Source organism: Cygnus atratus, chromosome Z, assembly GCF_013377495.2.
Source record: "Cygnus atratus isolate AKBS03 ecotype Queensland, Australia chromosome Z, CAtr_DNAZoo_HiC_assembly, whole genome shotgun sequence".
Classification (NCBI taxonomy): Eukaryota; Metazoa; Chordata; class Aves; order Anseriformes; family Anatidae; genus Cygnus; species Cygnus atratus.
Window position 1 is genome coordinate 76,558,080 of NC_066396.1, and position 26,957 is coordinate 76,585,036.

The window sequence follows — 26,957 nt, forward strand, 5'->3', positions numbered from 1 at the left end:
AGAATGTCTGTAAAGAAGAAAGCAACATTTGTGGTGTACCAAGAATACTATAATAAAAGCACTTTTGCATTCAGCATATCCTGTGCCCTCCCTTGCCTCCTCAGGGCGGGTGAGGAAGATAAAGTGTTTTCTTTTAGTGTTGTCAGCTGACCAGTGGGAAAAGTTCAGACCGAATCAGAAATGTTGCTACACTTCAGTAAAAGGAAAGAAAATATAAGCATAGTTGTTTACGGACATTTTTTTTTTCAAATCTTCTGAAATGGAAATGCCCTGGAGTCCCCATGAAGTAACCAGGATGTGAAGGGGTTTTGTGTCTCAGAGGTCTGTGTTTCCATCTGATAGGCAGATATGGTGTAGCACAAATGCAAACTTACTTCGGTAAAAATAAACATTTCAAAGAGAATCAGCATTACCTGATCTATTGGTGGGGCATTTAGGTGACTGAGTGTTGTCTTGAATGGGAGAACTGAGAAGGGGGAATGTGGCAGGAGGTGAATTGTTTTGGCAGAGTTGTTAACTGCAAGCAAAATCCTGTCCCTGACAGCTGATTCCTGAAGCTGAGCCAAAAGTAACAAACAGTGCTGACACAGAGGAGCATTAAGAATCTAACAGCAAAATATTTGAGCTGCGTCAGAAGTAATATTAGTAGTTTTAAGAGAGAAAGAGAGAAGAGTTCAAGTTGTTTCTCTTTGACAAGTCGCTGATTTTGGTGAGAAGTTGCGTTAAAGAATCTGATGCTTGTTTTTCGTGCTCTGTGGGTATCATGGAGCGAGCTCTGAAAGCACTGTGTGTTATTGGCTGCACTCTGAGAGATTTCCTTTTGATGATACCCTGGCCAACTGCCTGAAGGAAATGATAGAAAAATCTCTTTCATACCTCTGTAGTGAGGAGAGGATGAAAGAAGACTGGGTTAGTGTTTTCTCCTTATTCTCAATTCCTTACCCAAAAATGTGCAAGTGGGGCCCCATCCCATGGAGTCGCTAGGATCTCTGTGATAGGTCCAACTCGTCACATAGACTTGGCAACAACCAGACAGACGCTGAATCTGGCAATAGGTACAAGCACTTTAAACAGTGGTTTCTGGTGTCCTCTTTCTTTTCTTGTCTGTGCTGCTGTGCCAAAATTCTCCCTGTGCCTAGCCTTGCCTTTCCAAACCCTCTCTTGTCAAAACTACAGCTTAGGGATTCAGATGTAGAGGCACAGGCCTGTATGGACATATTGTGGTATTCATAAAATCACTCAGCATGCTTATTTACTGTCCACGCATTATCAGTCTATTTTTCTGCTCTTTGTGTATCGCGTACATGTTATACATCTCCATCCAGCAATCACAGTAATGGAGATTAGCTCTTGACTGATTCCTGAAGACAATGGTTAAAACAATTAGCATATTTTATTAACTTTGTGAATGTGGTAAGATTATGCAATTGCATTACTGCGCATATGCCTTAACTGTATTTTGTGTGATTTTTTAAAAACGCCAGAAAACAGTAGGATTTAATGAAAGTAATACATAATAATATATAGTAATGATATAGATGTTGCTTTCCTTTGCAGTGTTCAACCCAAGAGTTCTTCTTGATAGTCAGCACCTTGTCTCGTCTGGACTTGGAAATTCAAGCTCTTGTTCCAGTCATACATTCTCATGTGAAAACGCCTCTATTACAAAATGCACTGTTGGAAATCCCAGAACTTCTCGCCCCAGTAAAACATTATTTAAAGATTCTTAATGAAGAAGCAGCCAAGTAAGTAGAGAAAACAAGTGAATCTTCTGTGCCTCATAGGATTTCTGAATGTATTCAGTTATGTGAAGTATGCATCTTGTTTTAATACACCTCAGTTTTATATTTTAGCTTTTACATTTATGCATGCACAGGTTGCTTATAGTTAAAGCAGAGGTTCTGAACTAGGCAAGCAAGTATTTTGCCCCGTGGGTGTCTGCCTCCAGCTGAATAATTTTTGGAAAACTTTTCAGCTGTTTTGGGGAATGAATTTAGAGCAAAATATGTTTTGCTCATGTTAATTTGTTTAACAACTTATTTATTTATTTATTTATTTATTTATTTTAATAGAGAAGCTATTCCTTTTGAAGAGAGACTTGACATTTAACAGAGTGGCTGTTCTGCTGCCAGGAATATGCCTTTTACTAGCTTTGAGCCCCCCCTCTGTTTCTTAAATCTCTTTACATACTCACCAATAACAGAGAATATGGAGTTTAATAACTCTGAAGACTCCACGTAGCCTGTGGGATTTGTATCCCCTCATAGCATTTATGAGGTCACTGCCCTGTTCATGCACTCTCTCTGGAGAATGACTAAATGAGCTCCTGCCTCAGGCTCCAGGTGTGTTCAGGCTTTTCCCTGTAATTGCCTTTCCGTAGTCTTGGAAAGGAGAGCTGAAAGCATGGTGGCTGTCTGCCCTTTTGTCTTAATTCTGTCCTTCCATGGTCAAAGAAAAAGCAATGATAGACAAAGAAATTGAGATGAATATACAATAAAAGGGAGAGTGTCTGTAAATAATTTGTTGTGTACTTCTTTTTCTGAGGAACTGCTGCCTCAGTTGTTCTAATGCCTTAGACCCTGGTTTTAACCACAGGTGGAAGAAGGCAAGAGGCTTAAGGCTTTAGGCTTATGTGGAATATGGAAGCAAGAACATGGCTTCAGTAAGTCAGGGATGTGTAAAAACCTGTCTGGGACAGGTTTTAGGAAGAATATCTTGGAGCCAGTAAAACTCAGTGCTTTTCAGAACAAAACAGTATAAAATCATACAAAAAGCATTCTCTCATGGTGCTAGGCACAAAGGCGATCTGGCTTGCACAGCCAACCTTCCTGAGCACTTGACTTTGCAGGTTTCTTGTCTCCTTTCAGTATAGTTTTTGTTTACACAACGTGTTTGTTCAAAGATGTTCTGAACCCATCATGAATACTGCCCAGCTTTATGTTCAGATCGTCCTAAACATCCCTGCTATAAGAAATTTTCATTCAACTTTGTTTGAACATTTTCTTGTGTGAATTACTATGAGATTTAATTGATATACCTAATGATTCTTTGATGAAATATGCAGTATATAGTTTTAATGTTTAGTTATATTGAGGCAGCATAGTCTTGATCTTCTTTTTCCCCAACAGACTAAAAATAAACATCCATTTTATTTATAAAATCTTTTTTATTTTTCTCCAGCTGAGATTTGAAAAAAATCAGAATCGAAGCCCAGCACTTCTGTTATTTGCTTCTGAAATAGAGATAGATGCAAAGAGTATAAATTTAGAAGTTGAGAAGGGTTGAAATATTTGCCATGTCCATTGGATAGGTGGGATTATAAGATTTCTACTGATGCATGGTATCGAATTATAGTTGTGACAGATTATGACAAAACAGACTTTATCTTAATTATACCGGATTTACTGTAGGTAGGTTTAAAATATGTTTTTTTTTTTTTCTGTCAGTGTGTTGACGATGGCTAGAATAGTATAAAAGAATAAGATACACTAGTGTAAAAGGAAGATATTACTGGTTTGCGGAATGCATATATATTATTTGCATGTATTCAAGATAAAGACTAAAATAACTTGCTCTTTGGCCTAAATGTATCTCAAACTAGTGTGACAGTATTATTTGTGCTCAAAAACCTTTCTTTCATAATAATCATGGTGACTATTGATATAATTATATGCGCACACAGACTTACACATGCATCATGTGTTAATTCTATTATGTGGTATGGGTGCAGTCCTCTAGTGCTTTTCAAAATTATGTTTCTGTTTCAAGGGCTTTTTCATGGAGCTTTGTGATACACACAGGTGTATATGTTATAAAGTTGACAGTTTAAATATATATATTTAATGTATTTATACATATATATATTTAAACTGTCAACTTTAAATTTTTGGTAGGCATTACAGTGACAGTCTTCATCAGCTGCTGGCTACTAGCGATCTTTTTTCCTCACATTCCCATGGAAACGGGTCTAATTAGCACAAAATTGTTTCTAAAAATTAGTATTGTATTTCAAAATGGCGTCTTCACTGTCACTTATATAATAACTGTGTTCTTGTAACGCAAAATTAAAACACAGGTTTTATGTTACCTGTCTGGTCACTGGGTCCAGTTGCAGATTCATTCTCAGGGAAAAGGGTATCAGAGTAGGCAGAACACAAGACTTCTTTTTATCACTTCCAGATTTTATTATTTTGTTTGCTAATTACTTACTCTCCAGATATTAGATTTCAGGAAACTTAAGCAATTAACTGTTGGAGTTTTAGATTTGCACTAAAATACAAATATATATTCCAATTAACTTGGCACTGATTTAACTACTTTTTGTTGCTTGCCTGATACTTTTTTTTATTTTATTTTTTTTATTTTTGATGACAACCTTATTTTTAATAGCTTGTTCAGCTTCCCAATTTTAAACACTTGAATGGCATTTTCTGTTTCAGGTTTCAATCTTGAGCTAAGATAGTGCAGCCAAAACAATTCTGTCATTTTTGACAATGACACTATAAAAGAGCATTGTTTTGCATGTATTTAAAATACTGTGGTTAATCTTTTCATGAGAAAAAAAGGAGGCTCCTCTGAGAAGTTCCTGATGACATTCTGCTTTGAGGAAGGCCTTGTGGGAGGAATTTTTCCTTGCAAGCTTCATGGATATCTGGCCATATTTGGCCAAAATCTAAATCCATGAAAAATCTCCGTTCATGTGTTGTACATAAATTATCCAGAGCTTCCCATTCAGTATTGATAAAGGTTTTGTCTGCACTCAGGATGCTGCAGGGTGGGGCAGCAATTGTATTCCAGAATTGTAGACAGAAAGGAACAATCTTCATTGTGCTTTCTTTTCTTGCCATTCTGGACCAAGGGAGAACAAGCAGAAAGCTGCAGACTTCACATTAAGAAGAGACCAAAAAAAAAAAAAAAGACTCTGTAGCATTTGGTATAGAAGAATGAGTGTGACACACAATGAGTATAATGGAATTTTGAATACATTTTTTGGTGGGGTTCTTGGTGTAGCCTTTGGCTTGTGTGCAAAGTGCCTTTCTGTTTATGCAGTGTGTATGACAGCTTTGGTAAATGTTTTGTACCATGACCAAATAACAGAAAAGTTGTATTTACAAGGAAATAAATCTAGTGTTAAAACAAATGAGAATAATGAATAAAAATACAGATGTAGCTAGTAAATAGGGAATATATCTTTAGGTTTACTGTTATTTTATCTTATATTTCTTATGGATAGGACTGGGGATAAAACCCAGCTGTTCAAGGACCTTACAGACTTCCCTCTCATCAGTAAGAAAAAGGAAGAGATCCTGGAGGTGCTGTCTAAAATCCAATTACATCTTCTGGAAATTCGTAAACAAATCAGGAATCCTTCTGCAGAGTATGTTACAGTTTCTGGTCAAGAGGTAATATGGTATCTATTATGTATGACTGTATCCTTGTGTTTGTGTAGAAAGTGGTTTGAAACTGGGGCTTAACTAGAACTCTTCATTTAGTATGATGCTTGATGAGGTCATTTGATTATATTCTCTTGTACAGCTTTGAAGAACAGTTTTCTGACAGTCGCTTTGTTAACTCAATTTACTTTAGTGATTTAAAGAATAAAAATACATTAGTGCAGATGGATTTGCTTCAGTAATGCTTTTCTGTATATGTAAAAACACTTGCATACTTCCGAGGTTAACTATGTGACTATTAAGTGCTGAAATATTCTCAGAGAACCAGGAAATACAGTGTTAGGTTAATTTGGAGAATGGTAGAATGATTTTGTAAGTACTGATTAAGACTCTAATTTGAAATATATGAGCAAAGAGGAACAGTATTAAAGAATGACGAATGTTACTTTACTGATTTTAATTCTTAGAAACAGTGCTTGTGGTCTGAACTGTTGTGTGTATGCTAGATGCTCTGCAGGTATGGACAGGCCATGCTTCAGTGAGATGAGAAGTTGAGTCCAAAGAAGGAGAGAGAACAGGTTCCCACAGATTTGTGGGGGAATCGAAAGGAGCAGTGAGGTAGCACCGTTCAGCATCATCATTTGGGAATTAACATGAGCAAGTCAAAGGAAAAATCCATGGAAAATTGGGAAAATAATGCTGAGAAGCATTGAGGAAATAGTTTGTCAGTTGAGGGTAAAAGATATTAATTAGTGAGGAACGAGCAGCATTTGGTAAAGACATCAGATGAACATAGCTTTTGATGGTGACATTGAGAAGAAAAAACACGTGGCTAGCGAGTTGGGTAGGCTGTCTTCATGGATGCTGGAGTCCAAGAGAAAACAGGAAGAGTATTGTGTGAGGGAGGGAAGAGCCGGGGTTTGAAACGTTTCTCTCATATAGGATGATTTGAGGGGTGGATGAAGACAGCTGTGTGGAGGAAGGAAGAAGAGAAGAATTGATTAAAGGCTGGGGAGAGCCTGAGAGAGTAGTCAGACATGAACTGGACAGAAGAATTTCAGAAACCACAAGTCAGCATGCACATTTTAAGAGAGGGGACCTTTGTAGGATCAGACAGCTCATGAACAATTGTAGACCAACAGATCTATCTTGGTTTATGCTTGAGAGGAGCAGAAGAGATTGTGAGTAGCTGTTAGCTAATTTCATCTGGTACAGTTGTTTCAGTGACATCAAAAGAGGCAGTAGAAAAACAGTTGTAGAAGATGGTCAATGAGGTAAGGAAAGACGCTAAAAGAATGGAAGTAATGGAAGGGTAATTGAGTGGAAGGAGCAGAGCACAGGTATAACAAGAGTCTCTTTGAGATGAGGTCTGTCTTCCTCACATCTGTCTGTTAAATTCTTAGATTCTTGTAGCATGCTGATAGATGCAGCAGTATGCAAACACTTCCTAGCAACTATCACGGGCAGAAGTAGGGTTCTCTGGAAGAGAGTGAAGCTTCAAGGAACTTCTGTGCATCTCCCCAGTCTGAACATCTTTTTAGGGAACAGGCCTTCATGGAGAAAAAACAGAGTCAAACTATTTTCTGTTTAATGTGTGCCCCCAAACCTGTGATTGTGGAAGGTTTTCAGAGTCAGCCCACAGTTTGTTGACTTAGATGTGTTGTGAAGTTCGTGTTACAGTTCTGGTGAAGCTCCAGATGACACATATCTTTTCCAAAATGTGAGGTCACACACGTATCTATTTCATCTTTTGTTTCCAGACCTCTACTGTAATTTGTTATAGATACTAAACAGGACAGAAAGCTGTCCAGATAAGGATAGCATTGCTGTTTGTTTCAGGCAGGATTTAGAGGGAAATTGCCACATTTGGCAATTATTTGCTTCCTGCATGGCATAAGCAGTGCTTTGGACCCAGTTTATTTAATACTGCAATTATTTATCTAATAGAGCTAAGAATTAGACAGTGAAAAAGCTAATGCTTTTGTTGCTTTGAAGGAGGTCACAATCTCTTCGCTTATTTCTCACTAGCCACACAAACAAACCAGGCGATTGAACTGTTTATGTTTATTTAGGCTGTTTTGAGTTCAGGCATCCAGCATAGACACAAATGTGGTATTATTTTCTGTCTTCCTTTTGTAAACATAGCATATTAAGTTGTTTTGAGATGAACTTTAGAAAAAATGTAATACCAGCACATCAGCAGCAATGCTAGCAGTAGCAATAGTTGGCTTGTTTTCAAATCTTTGCAGATCTCTACTTCTACCTATTTTCAGTCCTATTATCTCAAGTGCATTATGCAATTTAAGGGTTTCAACCATACCAAATATTTTAAGGGTATCTTAGGTAAATTAAGAACTAGCGTATTTTGTCCTTTGTAGAATCTTGTGCTCATTTTAGGATTATTCTTGTTTGTACTTGAAGGTGATTGCTGACTGTTTTGATGTGGTAAGGAAGGTTTTATCTAAATCACACTAACTGCAGTGGAAAAGCTTTGTGAGATGAGAGTCTGATGATTTGCTGTAAAGGTGATCAGATTCTGGGTTAATTCAGTCTCTGCTAGAAATTCATTTTGCAGGTGAATTCTTTTATTTGAGAAAGCCTCAATTCTTTGACATCTAGGACCTCAGGGAAGGTTATAAAGATAACCAATGTGAATCATATAAAATACTGTAATAAACACATCGTGTAATTTTCAGTGCTCTCAGCCTCTTAGCGCTGTTTTCCCCTATTCATTCTCTTTCTGACCTCAAGCATATCTAAATTTGAAATAATGTGCTGTAGATACAGTGCTAATATTTGAGATTTTGAGTTCTCGTTTATGAACTGTTACAGGTAAACGTGTCTCAGTATGAGTCGTTGGTCCTTAGTCAGGAAGAGACATCTCTCTGATAAGCAATAGCCTCAGTAGAGGTGGTATATAATGTAGGATCTGTGTAAATAAATTGTGTGCTGAATTGGTGCACGGCTAGGTCAGGATCAGGTAAGCAAAACTCACATAATAGATTTGGTCTGCTTTTGGCCTGATATGCAAGCAGAGCATGTTAGTGGTTGGAGGAGTGGAAGAGTAGAGAAGGGACAGCAGCATGGCAGGGCACAGGAACACCTCAGGAATGGAGTCACTGGTAGAAAACGTTCATGTCATGACCTTCGCTTCTGGGGAAAAAGAAAGTTAGTTCCTGCTGGTCTGCTCAGCCTCTTCAGGTTGAATATGGCTTTCCTCCAATGCAGGCAAATTTCTTGTTATATGAAGAATATTACTCTGTAGTCTTCATAACTACCTGTGATATGTAATATTACATTTCTGTTTATTTTAGTTTTTGATAGAAGTCAAGAATTCCCATATATCATGTGTGCCATCAAGCTGGGTTATGGTTAGTAGGTATGTAAAATGTCTTTCAAATTTGTTCTGTTCTAAAACATGAGAAATAAAATACAGTATCTTGGTGTTACAGTTAATTCCACACACATTCTTGTTGCTCCATGTGGTTTTTATTTTTAAACTGAAAGCCAACAAAACCAAATTGTTATGTTAATTTTTGCCATAATAGGTTTGGTTTAAAAGCACACAAAACCAAACTGAAGAACTGGAGTTCTTATTTTTGTTGTTGTTTTGTTTTGTTTTCTTTTCTTTTTAACATTGCACTAGATCCTTAGTGCAATACTTTACTTTTTTGATTTGTCAAGGATATTTACTGGTGTCAAAACTACTGTCTTTATTCGGTTGTGCCTGTAGTTTTTAGGTACAAGCCTGTAGTTTTTAGGTACAAGCCTTTCAGAATGATAAGTGTTTTATTATTTTATTCAGATAGGTAAAGGTGTCTGTGCAAAGATCTGTTTGTGCATCTCAGTAAACTCATTGTATTTAAAATGTCATTTTACTTATACACACAAGTATTACATGGCTTGTACTTAGTGTTACGTGAAGTAATCATGATTTTTGATAGTAGGTTAAAGAGAGGTGGACTGAACTATGTAATAGGCTTTTTTTCCTCCTCAGACATTTGTTTTATTATTGAAGCAGGTCAAACACCTTGGTGTTATAATGTATGTACACCAGACATCTATCACCAGAAATAGGCATAATAAAGGTGAACTCTAAAGTGTCGTTATTGACTTATGCAAGAAGTATTAGAAGTAAACAGATTAGCCAGAAATAAGAAAATGAAGAGCAATAAAAATTAAAAAAAGAAAAGGCAATTAAACAACAAGAACAAAAATAAAAATAAGTCTAGGAATGTCAGAGTCCTTTAATAAAAATATATAAGTAAATAGCAAGTGCCCCAGATGAAAACTAGTGTATGTGCATGACAGCCTGTAGTTACTACATTTATTTCAGACTGATCATAGTTTTCCTTTTTAAGGTGTTTTTTTATTGTAATTTTTTGTATATGCAGTCACAGAAAATTTATCTAATTGTGCAGCATATTGCTGAACAGAATTTTGTGAAATACATATACTTCTGTGATACGTGCTATAGTATGAAAAACATTTTAAAGGTTTTTTGAATGGATAGTGGTGCAGCAACTGGTCACTTTATTCACAGTATAGATGACTGGAATCAATAGAGCTTAGTACCACCATAAAATAACTTTTTTTTTTTTTTTGACATACATTTTCAAGGCTTACAGAGAATAAGAAAACTTGTCCAGTTTTGCATATAGATGGTATAACTGATTGCTTAGTAACCTTGATTTCCTGTTTGGCTTTTCTCTGTCTTCCAGCACAAAAGCTGTCAGCCGTTTCCACTCTCCTTTCATTATAGAAAATTACAGACATCTGAATCAGCTTCGGGAGCAGCTAATCCTTGTCTGTGGTGCTGAATGGCTAAATTTTCTAGAGTAAGTCTACAAAATAGGACTCATCATTGTATTTTATTTTATTTTATTTTATTTTTGCTACAGGAACAGAAAAAGATGTTTATCTTTTAAAAAAAAAGAAAGAGTTGATAGTTGTATTGCCCACAACAAATATGAAGATATGGTCAAAATACTGTTTTTGAAGTTAAAGTATTTTAAGGCAAGACATTTACATACAGACCTGAGAGCAGATGTGATATCTCCAGATTTTGAAATTCTGATGAAAATGTATATTTAATAATGTTAAGTGACTCTCAAAATTTGAAAACTAGTATGATAGCACTAAGAACCTGAAAGTGCAACTCTCTGTGAATGAACGAAACTGAATCTAGTATTTTTATTATGTATTTATTCATGATGTACAATACAAATAAGATTTTATTGTATAAGCTAAGCAAATTCTCCTTTGACATTAATTAATATACAGTATGATTTCACTGTTAAGTGTACCGTTATTGAAATTAAAAATAAAGTACAATTGCAGTGTTAGAGTTTTTGAGTGAGAACTGTTCAGGGTATTCAGGCAGTCTCCTGGATGGATGTAATTCTACACAATTGTATGCTATGTATGATAACCCTGCATCTAACTGTGAGTCTGTTAGAAGGTAACTAGAGTATTATCCCTCACAACTGTCATTGTTTGTCTCAGATCAGAGTTTCAAACAAACTTATTTGACTGTTTAGTCAAAGGATCTTCAAAATGGGAGTTTGAAAATGATTTCTCAAATTTATAAATACCTTTGATTTTTCAGGTGTTGGGTTATTGGATATTTTTTCACTTGTATGAGTTACAGACCACTGAGCTTGTTCCTCATGTCATGCAGTGATTACCGGCTGACTTTCAGTTGTGCTTTTTTTTCCCTGATACTGAAACCTAGCAAGTTCCCTTTGAAGCTGTCTCAATATGACAGGGATTTTTTACCTTCTCTGATCTACCATCACACTGAATTTCTGCAAGTAAACATTCCTATGCCAAAGTTGTCTTCTAATTATGTATATGTCATATGTCAGTAGTCTTGCCTGTAGTAGTTTTCTTCAAAAAGACTATTTTTCTTTAGCACCAGGTCAACTGCTTTAAATACTGGACAGACAATGGATACACATCATGTATCTTTTAAAGAGAAGCGATCAAACTGATGCAAGTATTTAAATGCCAAAATGTTTCTAAGTTGTGTTCCGTACCTCTCTGACATCCTGTCTGGGGGTTGGCTGCTCCAGCAGTGGGCCCTCTGTGGCAGGGGATGGTGGTTTTCCCTGAGGGTCCCACCTCTGGGTTGCAGGATGGTATTGGGCTGGGTGTGCCTTTGGCCTTAAGTGTGTCAGCCCCCCAGTGCTCTGGAGTTGGTGTAGAGACTCCCCGCTGTCAAATGACCTTGGCAGTCAGAGCAAGCAGAGTGGGAATTAAGCTGATCCTGCAAAAACATGAGTAGACTTTGAATCATCTAGCTCCATGAACAGGATGCACTGCGGGAGAATCTGTGGCTGAGGATGGTGCAGTAGGAAGCAGGTGGTTGGGGCCAGAGAAGGGACAGGAATCTGTGTAGGACCTCTCTGACAGTAGCTAACTTAGCTGCAACGCAAAAAGGTGCCCCCAGTACCGTATGTTAATACTTTTACTTGGCCAGTGATGGTTTCTGATTAACTATCAGCGGAGTCCTGCTGCCAGCACTTGCCTAGGAGCAGCTCTTGTTTTATTTGTGATCTCTGTGCAGCTGCGGAGCCACAGGTTGACCACCCCAGTGAACAACATCAGCAGTATTTTGAAATACTACTATTCTAACAGTCATTTAACATTCCAGAAATTATCTATGATGATTAGTTGCTAAATGCTCTATTAGATTTCCTGTTTTAGTAAGTATTAAAGTGTGTTTTCTTGCTGCCAGCCCTTCAAAATCCTTGTGAGGTCTGGAAGTCAGGCTTCATCGTTTGTGGCTTTTGTATTACCTTCGGTTCTGTAAAGGCTGTAGGTGACATACATGTGGCAAAGCCACAGTTTCCCCTTCCCTTCATTGATGCCCAGGACATGCTGAATGTGATGCCATGAATGTAACTGGGGCCAAGGTTTTGCCTCCTAGTAGGAACTCAGAAATCCTGTTTATTTGGTAGGAACGAGAAAACACATTCCAGTTTGCTCTCCTCAAGCTGTTTTGGCTTTGCGATCCCGTAAAGTAGTTTGTTTAAATAATATTTGTCACTAAATTAGCTATCTAAGTTTGAGTTGACCTGTGTTAACCTCTCTGCACTTAGATCTGCTGCTTTTCACGTTTACTTTGCTGTTTTCAATGCTGATAGCAGCATACAGTATCCTACCCTCTCCCCACCTTTTTAAATTCTGCTCCCATACTGGATTTATATTTCAAGTTGTATCCTTGAGACCAGGAGAGGAGAAAATGAATTCATAAGTGCTAAGAGAATGAAGTCTACTGAAAACTGTGTTCTCCTGGTAACTTCATTAATGTACTGGGTGAAACAGTGCCATAAACGGAAAATGAATTCTTGAATTTTCTGTTGTATATACCATATTTTGTTGAAATTGTAGACAACAACTGTATTCAGGCACTTTTATTATATATATTTTTGACGTTAGTGTATGATTGAAGTGAATTGGCACTTGGGATTCAGTTAACATTGTGATAAACAGTGGCGTTTTTATAGACCTCATTTAGGCAGCAGGGATCAACTGCAGACCCCTTGTATGCTATTTAGCGAATTTCATTTTGTCTGCTTTTTTGTGCTTAAAAATAATTCCCTGTTACAACAGAATCATGAAGTCCATCGTGATTAAGATTGTGTCCTCATATGGTAACTTAATACACTGCTGGGAGATTTGAATTCAGAGTAATTTAAAGATCATAGGAGCCCTTTGAGAAACCTGCATGGGGTATATTTTGACAATGCATTTGTATCTGTATAAATTTTTTTAATTTTTTTTCTTTCTCCTGTTATTTTTCCCTGTTTTGGAATAGCCATTTTAGTGAACATTATCACCCTGTGTCTAAAGCGATTGGTCACCTAGCAACTATCGACTGTCTGTTCTCATTGGCACAGGTGGCTAAACAAGGAGACTATTGCAGGTAATCAATTTTTAATTTTTATTTAGGGTTTTATAGGGAATTTGAGTATTTAAAATAAATTTCAGTTGAGTTTGTGTAGTACAGTATGTATAATTAAAATTGTTTACAGTAGTTTTAACTTAATCTGATTTTGCAAAGCAATGCTTTTAGCCTTATTTCAAGACCATAAATGTTGCAATTCACATTTGACAGCTTCCACTTGTCTGTCTGTTGTTTCACATGAGTCTAGTTGATGATATCTCACAAACACATAAATATATGTTTAACTTTGCGTGGAAACAATGTCCATGCTCCTTATTATTTTCCCAGAGAGGTCTTTCTAATACCAAAGTTTCTAAGGTTTATGAGGTGTTTCAAAGATGTATTTTGGGTAAAGACAGGTAAATACTAATGCCACCTGCTACAGAAGTGATAATGTCTCACCTATGATAGTGTGTTCAGATCTGGTGAGCTGTGCACGTCCCTCCACCTAAGACCCATCCATGCATACCAGGCAGTGCAGCCTGGGACTCTAGCGGTGCCAAGGCTATCACTCTTGCTCTCTGAGTTGCAGAAGCACAGAGCTTCAAGTCCTGCTTCCCCGAGGTTGGTCTAAAGCTGGTTCCTGAGCTTGCACACCCTGCAACTCCTGTGTTCCTACCCCATCACAAGCCCACGTCTCTTGCCTCCGCATGGAGACTGTCACCCTCACTGGGGTGCCCATTTCCATCCTGCAAGGTGTCTGTCCCTGTAGACATGGAGACACACTGAGACACTAATTCAACTTGCTGAGAGCTGTCCTGAAGGCCTGTAGTTACTATTTCTGAGGTTTACTGTATGCACCTCTGTACGGGGTTAGTTTCCAGTCCCCAGTTTCCAGTAAGTGTTTTCATTGTGAAGCTGCACCACAAGTAGTACAAGTGATCAGACGATTACTTACAAACAAACATCTGAATTAGTGACGTTTGAGACCTGTGAAAGTACAGCAAATTGTGCATTAAATGTATAAGGAGGAAGGGAAGTCAACTTAAATACACTTCTGATTTTATACAGAAGATAATAAAGAATATAAAGATAATATTGATCACTGTGGACTCTTGGGATCTTGTGTGCCTCTATTAGAATCTCCTTGAAAGTAATTGCTCACTTATTTCTGTATACTCAGATGAGAAAACAAACTGAAATCTTATTAATTCACTGCACAGAGTTTAAATAATTCACTGAATATTAAAGAGTGGCTTAGAGCTTATAAACCGTCAGGGAGGAGACTTCTTAGCTAAACCTCAGCCAAAGGGAAGATGTCAATAATTAATTCTGGAGGTCTACAGAAAAGAAAATGAGACTTTCATATTAACTAGTTCAGGTATTTCTGAGGAGTGTTTTTTAAGGCATTTAAGCGAGTTGTGAAGTTAGCAGCACAGGTGCTCCACACAGCTGTTGGAAAGAGCTGAGTGTCTCTTACAGCTTCTGCGGGTCATCCTGGGACACCCATGTTGGGAGACTCATCCTTTACAGGAATGATGAACAAAGTCAGGGCTCTCAGGCAGCAAAGTTACATATGTAAGGATGATAATTCAGGTAGCCCAGACATCATCATCATCTGATATTTGTGTTGTCCACTCTGCAGTTTGTAAATTTATTAACTTTCTGGAATTCTGTTGGAAAGATGCTACATGACTCAATAACGTGTTAAGCATTCCAGAGATATTTTTTTCTTTTCTTTTTTCTTTTTTCTTTTTTCTTTTTTCCCTACTGCATGACACATGCTTGTCACATTGTGAGGACATAGGGCAGGAAAGACCTTTTGAATGACTGTGTCTGAGGCTTTGCTTCTGTGGGCCCCATTGTCTGAAACGAGAACAGGCAGTTGGAAAGGCTCGTGGCATCCTGAAACTACATCCTGTCTCAAAGCTTTGTGGAAGGAGACACGACCAGTTAAAAAAACATGGTGATTTCCAAAGATGAGGGTAGAATTTTAAAATAGCAAATGGATCATTTAGCTGACATCTCTCCTTCTTGGCTCCAAAATGGGGAGGTAGAGGAGGGATGTACTTCTAGGTATGTGCTCTTCCCTTCTCAGACCATCCTGTTACAGCTCCAAACTAGTTACATATCTGACAAGAGTGGAGAGTGAAATTTCCTTTTTTTGTACCCTAAGACTCAGCCCTTACTGACTTCATCTCAGCTGTGTAACTGCTGGAACTGTCCCTATGCTGAAAAAAAAAAGCTAAACAAACAAAAAAACAAAACCAAACCCCACACAGCATTTTCAGCTTGCATCTCTTTCCCCAGTGACTTCTGTTCCTAATATGCCATTGTTTTATCTCCGTTTTCCTTTCTAATTGCACAGTCATTCTTCAGCCCAAGGAAAATCACACTTCCCCTGAATTTTGTATTCCTTCTGAAGTCCACCCAAGTGTTACTTCATTTCCAGTCCAAAAGTTCTGTGGCTTTATGCCATTATTCTCTTTTCTCAGCTACTGCCACTTCCCTAAGTTATTGCTCTTACCACAAAACGCTTGTACTGTAGGAAAGTGTTGCAGAGACATGAAACCACATCTACTGCTCAATTTATGTTGCACTTCACTTATGATGAAAAAGGAGAACAGAAAAAAAAAAAAAGAAATCACAGGTATAGTTTAGTTACTATGTTGTTTAGTGTTTTTTGTTCTGTGAAGAACAGACAGCTTTTTGAGGTGGAGCTTCTTAGACTGGAGATATGTAACAGAATTGTACATGGTTTATTAGTTATATCCTTGTGTATAGACTAATTTGTAGGTAAGGTGGAGCCATTTGAAAAAAATGCTTTTTATTACATTGTTCGGAGAAGAGAAAAAATACAAGTAACATCAATCTGGTTTGCATATTTATTTCTAAAAAGATATTGTCATTTCAGTGTTTCAACTTAGTACACTTTCTATCCACAGTAATTGTGATGACTCTTACATGTGTTTGGAAGTTGCTGCGAAGTAGGATTGCAGCTCATATTTTTATAGAACTACAGCTCTGCCATCCCGTAGGCTTTGATTTGTATGGTTTAATGTGTTGTCAGTCACAATATACATAGCTGGACAGTTTTCTTCGCTATCCATGTGCCAGCCAGGGCTTGATGCTGTGGCAGGCTGGACCAGTTTATGAGCAAGATCATTTGTGAGAATATCAAAAGTATCTGCAAATGGTGGAAGTTTGTTGGAGCTTCTGTAGTGGTGGTGTTATGAAAGTGGATTGTTCTTGAGTTAAGGGTTTTGTTATTGCTTGTTCATGTTGTAGTTCTTACTAGTTCTTTGTAATACATATGAACAACTGAAAGCATTTCCTACATAGTAAAAAAATCACAAAAGTACTCTAAAATATCTAAACTTAATCGACTAATATTTCTTTAAACTAAATTAATCCATTCCTTAGAAATATTTGATAGCAAGAATTCATTTTTCTGTCATTTGCATATTTTGACAAAAATCTGCATTGTAGATGACCCCCGCAACAGCTTTTAATTGCAGTAGTTCTAAGTAATTGGTTACAATGAACATTGAAATTAATGTGTCTTCCTTTTTGCAGACCAGTTGTGCAAGATAATCGGCAAGAAATAATCATAAAAAATGGCAGGCACCCTGTGATTGATGTACTACTGGGAGAACAGGATCAGTATGTTCCAAACACCACTAACCTTTCAGTAAGTATCAAGATAGCTTTTGGGATTCAAAATCATTCAGGGGAATGAATCTGGAATTTGCTCTTTGGCCAGGAAGTTAAAATAAATAATTTAATTATAGAATGGCTTCTATATGGGCTGCTTGCTTGCATTTCAGAGAGACATTGCTAGACATGACCATGTCAGTTTTGTCTGTTTTCTGGTATCTTGCAGTCAGATTCTCTCTTAGCAACCCTGTTCAGGCTTAATCACATAAGGAAAGAAAAGAGGAAAGGGAAAAGGGAAAAGGAAGGGAAAGAGGGAAAAGGAAATCTCAAAATCAGGAAAATGTGATTGTTTTTAAGTAGTTATCTTTGAAAGATAAGTGAATAATTACATTTTTTTAACCAATGTCATTAGAGAAAGTCTACATTTTGTAGTAAATTTATCTCAAATATATGGAGATTTTTAACGTTTGTTTTTCCATGGGCATATAATATACAAATTATCAGTCACTTGAGTTTCTGTGTCACATTTGCAGGCTCAGTCTTACAAATTATTTCTAAGGTAGCTCAGATGTTTTAAGGTATTTCTCTACTATGTGTTTTCCTTTCTTTCTAGAAGTGCTACATTCACACAGCATTTCACAATCTGACGAAGCATATTCGGAGTTCTGACTGTAGTATCATGTACACACAGTGTAGACTGCACAGCAGTTGTAACAAGCCATTCATATTAACATAGATGAAGATCCCTGATGTGTAGCTTCGCAGACTCTGTGCTACCCATGTCTCCCTGACTTGCTTTCTGCAACACAGAATTAAGTAATAGGATGCTGAGAAGTAGGAAGACTATTAACTTTCTTGGTGGTGTTGTCAGCAGGTCAAAAAGGGCTACAACTTAATGTTTTCTATGCAGTACCTAAATTGTATAACCTACATTACCTAAAATTGGTATAAATATGCAAATACCTTAAATAGAAAACACTTCCTTATTTTATTTCATAAATCAGTTTCTGATGAGCATATTTTAGTTTTTCTCCTTTTTCTCCCTGAAAAACTAAAACCTGCCTGTTAAATTGTATGTCCTTTTGACTTTTTTTGTTGAATATTTATTTGACTATATCTTTTTTAAAATACTATATTTCTCTTCCTAATGAATATAAAAATATGCTTGCAACTTACCTCTGAATACTTAACTGCCTTTTGATACAGTAAACATAGAAAAGGTAGCAGATGTCAGCATGGAATATTGCCATGGTAAGCACTGTTCAAGTTTGTATGTATTTCTCTAGAAATATTTTTAAATGCTGTTCTGTGCTGAACAAGGATATAGATATTGTGCAATACTTCATAGAACATTTTCAAAAATTTATTTGAACTCCAAAAAAGCGACAGATGGCTCTTACAAAAAAAAAATCAGCATTTCATTCAGTAATCATCATGCACTTTCTCCCTTTAGTCCCCTTCTTATGTTGGCTTTTCAGATGCTGAGTATTACAAAAGCAAGTGGTCATGGTATAATCACCTCCTCTCCTACTGTTGGTTTGAGTTCTCTCTTTTTTGAGAGAGGTGGGTGGGAATCCAGTTTATTAAAGTGTCTCTAGTTTTAACAGTTGTGTTTGAATCAGCAGGAAAATGCATCTCCTGTCATGTTTTCAACTGAAATGCTGTCAGATATCTAACTTCAGGAAAGCTTTCTTGCAGTGTCCTGAAATAAATATTTTATACTTTCATTCTCCCTCTCTTCCCCAAATACTCATGGATTTTTTTAGTACCTTTATCATATATTCCAGTAAGATGTTAGCTTATGGTTGCATGCATTAGTAAGGATGGGTGGATTCTCTGGACTGATGCTCCAGTGTATGTTCTTTCTGAAAGCTGGCTTTGCAAACCAACCACCAGTCTCTGAACATGCTTGGAGGGACCCTGGAGGAACACCACACACATGCAAGAAACTTGTGGATTAACTCATTCTGCTTTTAAGTATCTGTAAATTCTTGTGTTGAGCAAAGTGGTGGTGGCCCTGACAAAGTTTTAGTAGCAGTATTGAAACTATACCTCAGAGAATAGAATGTTATGAATTTTGTTCCCATATAGTCATGTGCATTTTATTACATCCATCCTTCATTCCTGATAATGTCATTTTCTGTGTTTTAACTTTATTGCAAGTTCCTTATGAATGTGTTTTGGTTTTGTTGTTGTTGTTTTAGCTGTTTGAAACAGCTTAAAAAGCTGTTTAAAACAGCTTTTACATATAATAAATACTGGTTGCATGTACTTTCTGTATGATCTGAATTATGAAATAAAAGTGTCAGTCCTATATGAATTTTATTTGCCTCCCTGTTGACAAGAATGAAAGCCCAAAAGAAAAGCAAATCTGTAAAGATTGTGAGGAGATTCTGGGGAGATATTTGTATTTTTCTTGTCACAGTGCCTGATGACCTCCAAATTTCCTAAGTAGTGTGGCTAATATTCATTATGCAGAGCTTATCCTTTCCTCTATGCCGGTCCCATGGGGCAATGGAATATTCTGACTTTTGGTTAATTCATAAATTGTTGGATTTCGTTGTAAGTTGTAGTACAAAATAAAAGTCTGTTTATCTGAAGTCCTTGCATAACTTAATTTCCTAGTCTTGATTCAGGCCCTGAGAAAGCCTTATATGTTCATTGGTGAGTTTTAATTTTGTGTAAGGAGTTGTCTTTCACCAGAGGAAGAATATTTTGTTTTGGAGCCATAGACAGTTTTAGGTACTATAGGAGGTATTACAGCTGAGATGAACTCTCGTGTCTGATACATCTTCCATAGGACTTCACGATTAGATAAACTGATCAATCGGAGATTGGATGCAGTCTGCTTGAAATATCTGTGTTACAGCCAAGTACTGCTAAACTCAGAGATGTCTTGATTTCTTGTAGTACCCAGTCTGTTTGGATGTGGGTACGTTGAAGGGTTTAACATCTGGGTCGGATCTTTGTCCCATTTGGTAATGAGAACTCTAAGTGGAGAGGAATCCAGATCACAACCAAATTGGGGTGACGGTGCCTATTCTGAAAGCTGATGAGATTCTCCCGTTCTCCAAAGAAAACTGCACAGAAAGTTCTTGGAGTGCTTTCTTGGTTTCTTGATGGAGAAAGGGAAAATTCTTCCTCACTCTGTCCATATTTCTCCAGAGCAATGAGTGTTGATTGCTATGCTTCTCTCTCACCAGCCTGGAGAGATCTTAGGAAGATTTATCCATCTGAGAATGCATTATATCTTGAGAAGTGAATGTGATGAACTCTAAGAATGAATGAAGCTGTTCAAATAGAAGCAGAACGTTTAATCCTGAGGACATGTCCTGTATCTTTCTGAGCATATGTATACACACCAGATTTTCTATATGCATCATATGCAGACAATATGTTTAACCACTGTTCTGTGTTTCCAGGGAGATGGTGAAAGGGTCATGATAATAACTGGACCCAACATGGGAGGAAAGAGCTCCTATATAAAGCAAGTTGCATTGATCACAGTCATGGCACAGATTGGTTCCTACGTTCCTGCAGAGGAGTCAACAATTGGTGTTGTGGATGGTATTTTTACCAGGTAATCTTTCAAAATTTTCAGTATGTTTACAAAAACTTTACTACAGCATGGGGTGTGTGGGTGTGTGTATATCAAAATACAATTTTGTTTTTCATGTAGAACATTAGAATTTATACTTAGTTTTCTCCTTCATTTTTAAATACCCACACTGGTTGTTAGGTTTTGTTTCATGGTTTTCTGGCCAGCTGTTTGACTACAGAAACTATTTTGGAATCTTTGAGTCTTTAAAGGATGAGAATGTTAATGTGTCTGGCTCATTTAAGATTTAGATGTTTAAATGCATCTGCCTGAATGGACATCTCAGTCAAATATTCTGCTGGGTGATACCTATTTGATATTTCCCCTAAAATGAATGCTGTTAACTCTGAAAATCATGTCACAGTTTCTGCTGTGCAGCACAGTTGTACATACTTCCAATATTTGGGACTGAGAATTTGGGTCCACATATACCCTATTCTTACTCTCTTTTCTGTACTATCAGTCTTGTATATATGTTACTTGATGTCTTTTAAAGAATGAATAATGGCAGTTCATTTTACCTGGCATGTCTTAGTCTCATTTTTAAAATAACATTGAATAAATTTTAAAGATTACCAGCACAGTCCGAACTTTTTTTCAATAGTCAGATATTACCGAGGATTATCCAGCCTTTTTTCTCCTTCCTCTTTTCTCTCTTTTTTTTAATCAGCAAAAGTTCTGTGTTACTGGTGCCATTTGAGCTGGATAATTATTTATGGTTCTGAGTTTCACAAAGATTATATATTTGTGGTAGAATTATCCTCCATGAAATGTGATGGAAGATTGCATTTTCAGAGTTAACTTTTAACACAGAATTTGAAATATTGCTCATATGGGATTGCTCCATCATACAAAGATACTGTATTCTTATGCCTCACTGTGTCATGACAAAAATGAACAAAATAATGCTTTGATGCACTTCAGTGCTAAGCCATTGAACAAATTAGAAAACAATTTGTATTATTGTTCCAAAATTAATTGGAGCTGAAAATTCAAAATAGTCACCTTTTTTTCCCTACCCTATGTTGAAAGTAATTGACTGTTTGATTGAATGAGCATTTCTGAGGGGATGTGGAGATACACAAGACGTAATTTATTTTACAGCAAAAATATTCCAATGTTACTAACAATTTGAAGATTATTTTTGTCTCGCTCTGTGTTTCTTCAGTGAACACAGAGTGCTGCTTTTGTGTTCACACTGACTTAATTTCCAGCCATAAGAGCATAAATGTGTTTCTCTTACACTCAGTATCCCTTTTCCTCTAATTTTGTTTGACTATCATTACAACAGGATTATTTCAGCAGAAAGATTGAGGAATGTGACACAATCACTAAGGAGTGCGATTTTGTTATGTGCCCACTGGCAAGTGAACAAGTTGTTTTCTGTCCTCTGTAGTGTGAAATCCTTGAATTTAATATATCTGAGTTTCACCTGTTCCCAGTGCGTTTCTCTGACTCCACTTAGCTTTTTTCTGCATTGTGGATATTTTTGCTTCTGTTCTCATAACAGTTTTACCTTCTGTCATGCTGCTTTGTGCTTTTTGATTTCAAGCCAAAGGGATTAGGGTATGTCACATACTGGCTGTGAGGTTTCAGACCATTTAATTTGGAGCCCAATGAGATTCTAATCCAGGGGATTAACTTTCTTCCCTGTCTAAATTAGCTCTGGAAACTCGGATGGATATGCCTTTCTTCAATTAATGTGAAATGTGTCAAAATTGAAATGATGAGCACTCAAAAAGTATACTAAAGAATTGTTTAAATTCTTGTCATTGCACTGGTAATTTATTAAACTAATTGGCTCAAAATCAATCAAGAACACATTGAAATTTTATTATTTACAAAGTAATAATCATGCATTAGTTAAAAGGTTAACATAAGAGTAACAGGAAGCAAAAAAGCTGCTTTATGTAATACATTCCTTCAGAAGTCCAAAATGGTCACTTCAGATCTGTAAAAGATGCAGTGGAACTGCTTGTCTGTGCATTGATTTAAACATTTCGCTTCTGTATAATGTAAATTAAGGGAATGAATTGTACTGTTGGGACAGGTATTAGCGATTTGCTATGTATGTATGGGATATTAGATCTTGATCCAGCTGTGGCTTTCCTTCCAGTACAAATGTTTAGGAGGGTGCTTGCACGTTGATTCTGCTTCTGCCTGTGGAGTTTAGGGGTCTTCCTAGCTCTGTATATCCAAGTAGTGATCGTCCATGCTCTCTGGGTAGGTGAGTTCTCAGGGCTGTTTTCTGTCCCGCTGTGTCTGATCTTCAGTAGCTGCAATGCCCAGTCTGGTCTTTGTGTAACTTCTGCTTCATTTTAACCATACCCAAATCGTGAACTTCACCCTCTCCAGTGAGAAAAGGAATAACCGATCAGATTCTGCAACTCAGAGACTGCCAAGGAAGCAGGCACTTCTATGTTTTGTTTTGTTTTGTTTTGTTTCCTTCAGGGTTCTGGAGAAGGTCTTAAATTACGTAATTTCATCAGGACAGGTTAATGTGTTGTTATATTCAGGATATTTCTTAGCCCTAGGAAGTTAATTTTGTTACAGATTGTAATGCTTAGTTGGAGGAGAGAAATAATAAGTTCAGATATGACATGATAGGTCCTACATTGTTTCTTTAATGCTCTGACTGGCTGACATTTCTAAAGCCTCAGCTTTTGCCAGGAACTCTATTCTGGTAGGGAGTGAGCTTGAAGAAATTTCTGTTCATGCTCTTTCTCTAACTCACTCACAGTTCAGGGTTTTTAATCTGTTTTCTTTATCTGTTTTTATTTTTAATAGGATGCAGTTATGCAGACATCCTTTCTGTACTGCCACCCCAGGCCATAAGTGTCTTGCTGGAAAATGGGATTTTTTGTTGATAACTTTGGTATATTTTTAATCTTTTAAAAACATTCCACAGGAAGATGTCAGCTTCCAAGTTATTTTCATCACTGCCTTGATGTGTTGTATTTCTAGATGCTGCTATTACCATAGCACCCCTGCTGCGAGGGGTGCTTTACAGGCTGACTGTGTGAGGAGTTCTGTGCATCGGGAGCACCAACAGTTCTGGTGCTTCCTAAATTTTTTTTGAATATTGATGCTTTATACTTCAGTCACATTTTTGATTGTAGACTGCATCTTTGAAGTGTGAATTTATATAGGTTTAAGAGATTAACATTCATCTAGGATTTGTATCTTGTGTTTTAAGTAGGGTTTCCATGGAAATTGAAAGGTTGCTACTATGGTTATTCCTTTGGATATATTTAGTATTTATGTATTATAGCTTCTCTAAATTGACTTTAAATAGTGCATTATATTAAACGTTTTAAAGCTGCAAAAGGGTTGTAGTTTAAAGGAAATGTCTTGCTTAGAGGTACAGTGGAAATAGCAATGATTTATCTTCATTATGAGGTGTACAAATACAATACAGTGCTAGGGCTAGTCCAAACATTTCTGAGTAGAGTTGATAATTTCATCCTAAAGAGGGGGAAAAGGAGAGATCGTTTCACTGCATAATGCCCCTAAACCCAGGTGATGTGCTATTACAAGTCTGCAAACTGAAAACTTTGGGGGGCATGAGTAATTTCTTCCAATCCTCCCTCCATTTGCTTTATTCACTTGAGCAGGTTTTTGAGTGCTCCTGTGGGCTATCACCAGATTCCATCATTTCTTATGTGTAAAAACAACCTTGCCATTTCCACGGCAATGCTTTGGTCCTCATCCTGGAAAGCAGGTGTTGAGAGGGATATGAAATGTAGAGTAAAAGGTCTGCTTCATTTTTAAGTGGCTCAAGCTTCAAAGCATCAGAATACAGAGATAATAATTCTCTGTATTTTTCTATTTTTATTTAAAGCTATATTTGGAATAATTTCTGCATTTGAGTATAAAAGTGTTTGTATAAATCTCTCACTTGAACTTCCACATATCCATATTCACTTTTTCATGAGTCAATGTATGTGTAAACTGTTTTTGTACAAATAAGTTACTATTTTTCAGACCTTTTGCTGTGCCAGCTGTAAGGGAAGCTATGTAACGAGGAAGGAGCACACAGTCTTTTGAGGATGTTTTGTTGGTGGATATTTTCTTCATTTTTTTCAATAATGGATAATGTTTTCAAGCAAGCTTTGCTCATAGAATTTCATTTAATCACTTTCATTATAGCTAGGAATTTTAGAGTTTTGGGAAGGTCAATGCCCAATCTGTATTGACTTTTACTGGGATTTGAATGTTTAATTCTTCAATATGTTTGAAAGTTCTTAATGCAGTAAATGGGTTCAATTTTTCTTTTAAATTAATCTTCAATTTGTGTTAGTTCTTCTACTCATTTAGTTATTCAGACATTGATAGTAATATAATGTTTCTCTGTGTGTTTTGTAAAATGACAAAGCAAGTGTGGACACACACATATGGAGGAACTAATGAAAGAAATTCTATTGACCTAATAGTGCATTCAAACAGTGTATAGCTGCTGAAGAAAGCTGACCTGTAAAGAGGTCGCACTTGATCTATTATTGAAATAATTTCCTAGAGCTAGAAACCTTCAATCCACTTCCTGTAGGTCAACAGTAGCTCTTCATAAGGGTCAGTTTTCAAAACTGAGATCCAAAGAAAGCTGTAACAATTTGAAGCTAAAATGTGTTCAAATAAGCAAGCAAATTAATAGTTCAGATTACCGAAGGTCTTGTATTCAGAATCCTAAGAATCAAATTCTTGAAATCACAAGCTTTCAGTAGAAAGTGTACCTTTAAGAAGACAACTCCTACCAACGCTAGGAGACAGTGAGAGGCAAAAGAAGGAATTCCTTTCTAGAGTACTTACCTGCCTACCTTTCTCTTGTTGTGTTAAAATGAAAGCTATTGCATTTATCCCAGTGGTCAGACACCAGTAAGCACAGTCACACTACAGCACCATGCATGTTCCGTGAGGCTTTTGTACCGTCAGCCAAGCTGGGCATGCTATTTAAAGGACAGCTTCAATTGCCTGAACTAGTATGCTGCAGAGTGCTTAACAGCATTTGAAAGCTGCCTCTTGCAGGTTATGTACTACATGCTTAAAGGTTAATGGAATACAAAGAAGCATCAGTGAGATGCATGTAGATTGCCCACTCACGCACCTCCTCTCTTTCAAAGGAGTTCTCTTTCTGTTTACTGAGTCTGGTTTGTCTTTAATCTTCGTAATGGCAAAGGAATGGTGTTTGAATTGTCAGGGTATATTAAGAAAACCGAGGGGTGGAGGCGGTTGGCAATACAAGTTAACTGGTAGTTGAAGGTTACCTAGATAAGCAGCAGTTTAATTCTTTTGTTTTATGTAGGACGTGCAGGTTGCCGGCACTTCAAGACAATTGTCTTGGTATTGGCTCTGAACATCACATGATCTGTACTTAGATATGCACGACTTTGACCTACATTTTATCCGTGTAACAGGTGATTTAGATGTATTTTTAACATAGAAGGCATTCCTAATTGCTGAGTCTATAGTTAGGAGGAACTCAGTTCAAATTCCACTGTTCTTCATAAAACATTGTGAAAACAGATGGCCATTGCTCGCCTCAGGGGTGGATGGATTTGTTCTTCTAGATCATACTTGTGTGTCTATATACAGGGTCCTTCAGATACTGTTCCAGTGTTCAAGTTACATAGCTATTTTGTTATTTTCTTGTATGTCTTCCGTGTGTAATAATTTTGAAAAAGTGTAATAGCTGTTCATGCAACTAAAAGTAGAGTACAGAAATCTTTGGGCAGCTGATCCTCACATGTCTTTATAGCATGACAAAGTTGCAGAGCCATATAAATTAGGCTGACTTAATGCAGTGACCTGATGCTTCTGATTGTTTCAGCAGAAGCTGTGTCACGCTGAGGTGCTTGCACATGTCTCTGGCATGCATGTGGTCTTCCTGCGTTCCCAGATGTAGAAGCTGAGGGAGAACATCAGTTTCAGGCAAAACGTCTTGGAGTTGTCCGTGAAGGTAGTCTTCAGACCCCAGCTCAGAGGTCTAACTTACTGCCCTTCAAACATAAGAAACTTTTCAGCTTTTGTGAGCTTATAAGGTGAGGGAGGAGGCAGAGGAGAGGAAAAGATGTTTTCTACATTGGTTGAGAACTGGCAGCTTCATCCAACACTGAAATAATGAGATACATCTCCCTGACCACTGGCCTCAGTTGGGTCATTTTATGCAATTCCAACAGCTGAGATCCAGTTCCAAGCATAAATACCTTGCCAAAGAAGAGTGATTCTGAGTTTAGCAAAGAGAAGGAATTGCGATTTCTGCAAATAACAACAGTGTTATTGAGAGGCTTACCAACCTAAGATCACCTCCTGCTATTGCGTCTGAAGGCCTACCCAAGTCAGTGTCAGTTATGTCCTCACAAGCTATGGATGTAGTGACACAGTTCACGGGAATGTACTTACCCCTCATCTGCTTAGTCTTTCT

At 37.1% G+C, this 26,957-nt stretch overlaps 1 protein-coding gene across 4 annotated transcripts in view; it reads left to right on the top strand.

Annotated features, from left to right (window-relative positions):
* MSH3 (mutS homolog 3) overlaps positions 1-26,957 on the top strand; it is a 114,464-nt gene that overhangs the window by 66,444 nt on the left and 21,063 nt on the right. For 3 of the 4 annotated variants that reach the window (XM_035567559.2, XM_035567560.2, XM_035567561.2), the window contains exons 14-20: positions 1,558-1,745; positions 5,234-5,402; positions 8,708-8,772; positions 10,115-10,231; positions 13,216-13,323; positions 16,861-16,975; positions 20,364-20,521. In XM_035567559.2, the coding sequence (XP_035423452.1) occupies positions 1,558-1,745; positions 5,234-5,402; positions 8,708-8,772; positions 10,115-10,231; positions 13,216-13,323; positions 16,861-16,975; positions 20,364-20,521 (920 nt within the window). Of the gene's footprint in view, positions 1-1,557; positions 1,746-5,233; positions 5,403-8,707; positions 8,773-10,114; positions 10,232-13,215; positions 13,324-16,860; positions 16,976-17,554; positions 18,337-20,363; positions 20,522-26,957 lie in introns of those variants that run through there. The other variant, XM_050716226.1, reaches the window with a different exon arrangement.